This window comes from Emiliania huxleyi, assembly GCF_000372725.1.
Source record: "Emiliania huxleyi CCMP1516 unplaced genomic scaffold EMIHUscaffold_110, whole genome shotgun sequence".
Lineage (NCBI taxonomy): Eukaryota > Haptophyta > Isochrysidales > Noelaerhabdaceae > Emiliania > Emiliania huxleyi.
The window spans coordinates 110,746-112,566 of NW_005201791.1; the positions used below are offsets into that span (position 1 = coordinate 110,746).

A 1,821-nucleotide genomic window follows, 5' to 3' on the forward strand; every position below is an offset into this window, starting at 1 on the left:
GCTGACTGTAGCAGCTTCCCGGCCTCCGGCGTCTACCGGGAGCCTCCCGGACCATCGACCTCGGGAGCTCTCCCGCACCGTTTAAGCGTTTAAGGCCGTTTAAGGAATCGGCGGCCCAGGCAGCCTTAAAGCGGGCCTAGGCCCCCGTTAAGCCGTTTAAGCCGCAGGCGCCCCAGGGCCCACCCTTTTAAGCCTAGGGGTACCCTAAGGTCCCGACCAACGTATTGCCGCGCACGACGCCATATCGCCTTGTCCCAGGGCCAGTGCGCTACTTGCGGCGCGCAACTCCTGCTCAAGTACGCGCACGGTACCATGTGCTGCCGCTATGCGTGTCTTAACTCTTAAGGCGGCTGCGGCGAAGCGGCGGGCGCGGCATGCCGATGGCAGTGCGGACGATGCGGTTGCGATGTGTTCTGCTTCAAGATCGTGGCGGTGCTTGGCATCGATGCACTTCTGCGATCCCAATCAGCTCATCGCAAATCTGCAGCGCAACAAGCTGGCTGCTGCCAACAAGGCCCTATGCTACCTCACGCGCGGATCGTTCAAAGAGGACCAGCATACAAAGGCTTCTGTGACATGCGTTTGTTTGAGCTTGAGGCTATTTTTGTGAGAACTGTTTGGCTTGAAGATTTGCGCTCAAGAAGAAGAGCAACGAGAATCGGAAGAGGAGGATGCTGAGGCGGCGATTGCTGAGCATGAGAAGGATCGATATCCGGATTAGAAGCCGCCCGCCGCAGGCGAAGAAAATTTGGGGGCTAGCGCCGTGTATCGTTGATCGGCACGGTCGGGGAGCCTGCCTCTTGGAGCCCCAAGGGCAAGGCCCCGTGCCACGGCAGACTTAGCCCGCATAAGAGGCTGCCGCCGATGCATCTTAGACCGCGTAAGCACCCCAGCGTGCCAGGGCACACTTAGACCCGCTAAGCCTCGAGGCTCAGAACCTAGACTACTACCCAACCAGTGTGGCCGTGCGCCGTGCCGCCGTCAAGCGTCATAGCGGCCGAGGCGCGGGACCGTCTCGGTGCGGCGAGGAGGTCGCGTCGTGCCCCGATTTCCGTCATCTGAGCCTCCATACCCTCTAGAGAATCGCCGGAGAGATCCAGCGGCCTGCCGAAGCTGCTGTGTACCCTCCCAGGGCGCCATCCATCCCGCTCGAGGAGGACATAGTGAAATCCCACACACACGCGACGAACGGACGATATGCTGGCAGCATGAGCATCCGCCAGCACCCCCGTGAGCTGACAGCCCCGCCCCCCTGCGCACTCCAGTACACTCCTCGTACGCAACACCAGCAAACTACACCATGCTCTCGCCGCCCCCTCTCTCTCGCTCTCGCGCGCGGGGAACCGGAGGCTCCCCCTGTGCCCACCGGCAGGCAAACGTGCCAGCAACAACCGCGCGAGCCTCCGGCCTCGCTGCGGGCCTCTCTCCCCCCTCGGCCCTGCTCACGCCGCCTCCTCGGTGGCAAACGTGACGAGCAGCGCCTTCTGCGCGACGACGTCGCCCGCGGCGGCGTGCAGCACGTCGACGGTCGCCTCGGCGGCGGCGACGAGCGTGTGCTCCATCTTCATCGCCTGCACAACACGAGACAGGGCGGGCGCGGCTCAGAAGAGGGGAGGGCGACACGCGTGCGCGTGCTCCAGCTTCATCGCGCCTCGAGCACCGCGACCGCCTCGCCCGGCGCGACGCGCTGGCCGGGGGCGACGAGCAGCTGCACGAGCTTGCCTGCGGGACAGCCGACACCCGCGTCTCCCTCGGGCGATCAAACAGCGAGACGGGCGCGGCCGCGCGCACCCGGCATCGGCGCGACAATCGGCCGTTGCA

The 1,821-nt window shown here is 64.8% G+C and overlaps 1 protein-coding gene across 1 annotated transcript in view; it reads right to left on the reverse strand.

Annotated features, from left to right (window-relative positions):
* Positions 1–1,060: 1,060 nt before the first annotated feature.
* EMIHUDRAFT_466669 (methylcrotonoyl-CoA carboxylase) overlaps positions 1,061–1,821 on the reverse strand; it is a gene marked incomplete at its 5' end in the record, with an annotated part of 7,175 nt that continues 6,414 nt past the window's right edge. Inside the window, 2 exons of the mRNA XM_005791704.1 lie at positions 1,061–1,571; positions 1,652–1,722. Of these exons, the coding sequence (XP_005791761.1) occupies positions 1,443–1,571; positions 1,652–1,722 (200 nt within the window). The 3' untranslated portion in view covers positions 1,061–1,442. The remainder of the gene's footprint in view (positions 1,572–1,651; positions 1,723–1,821) is intronic.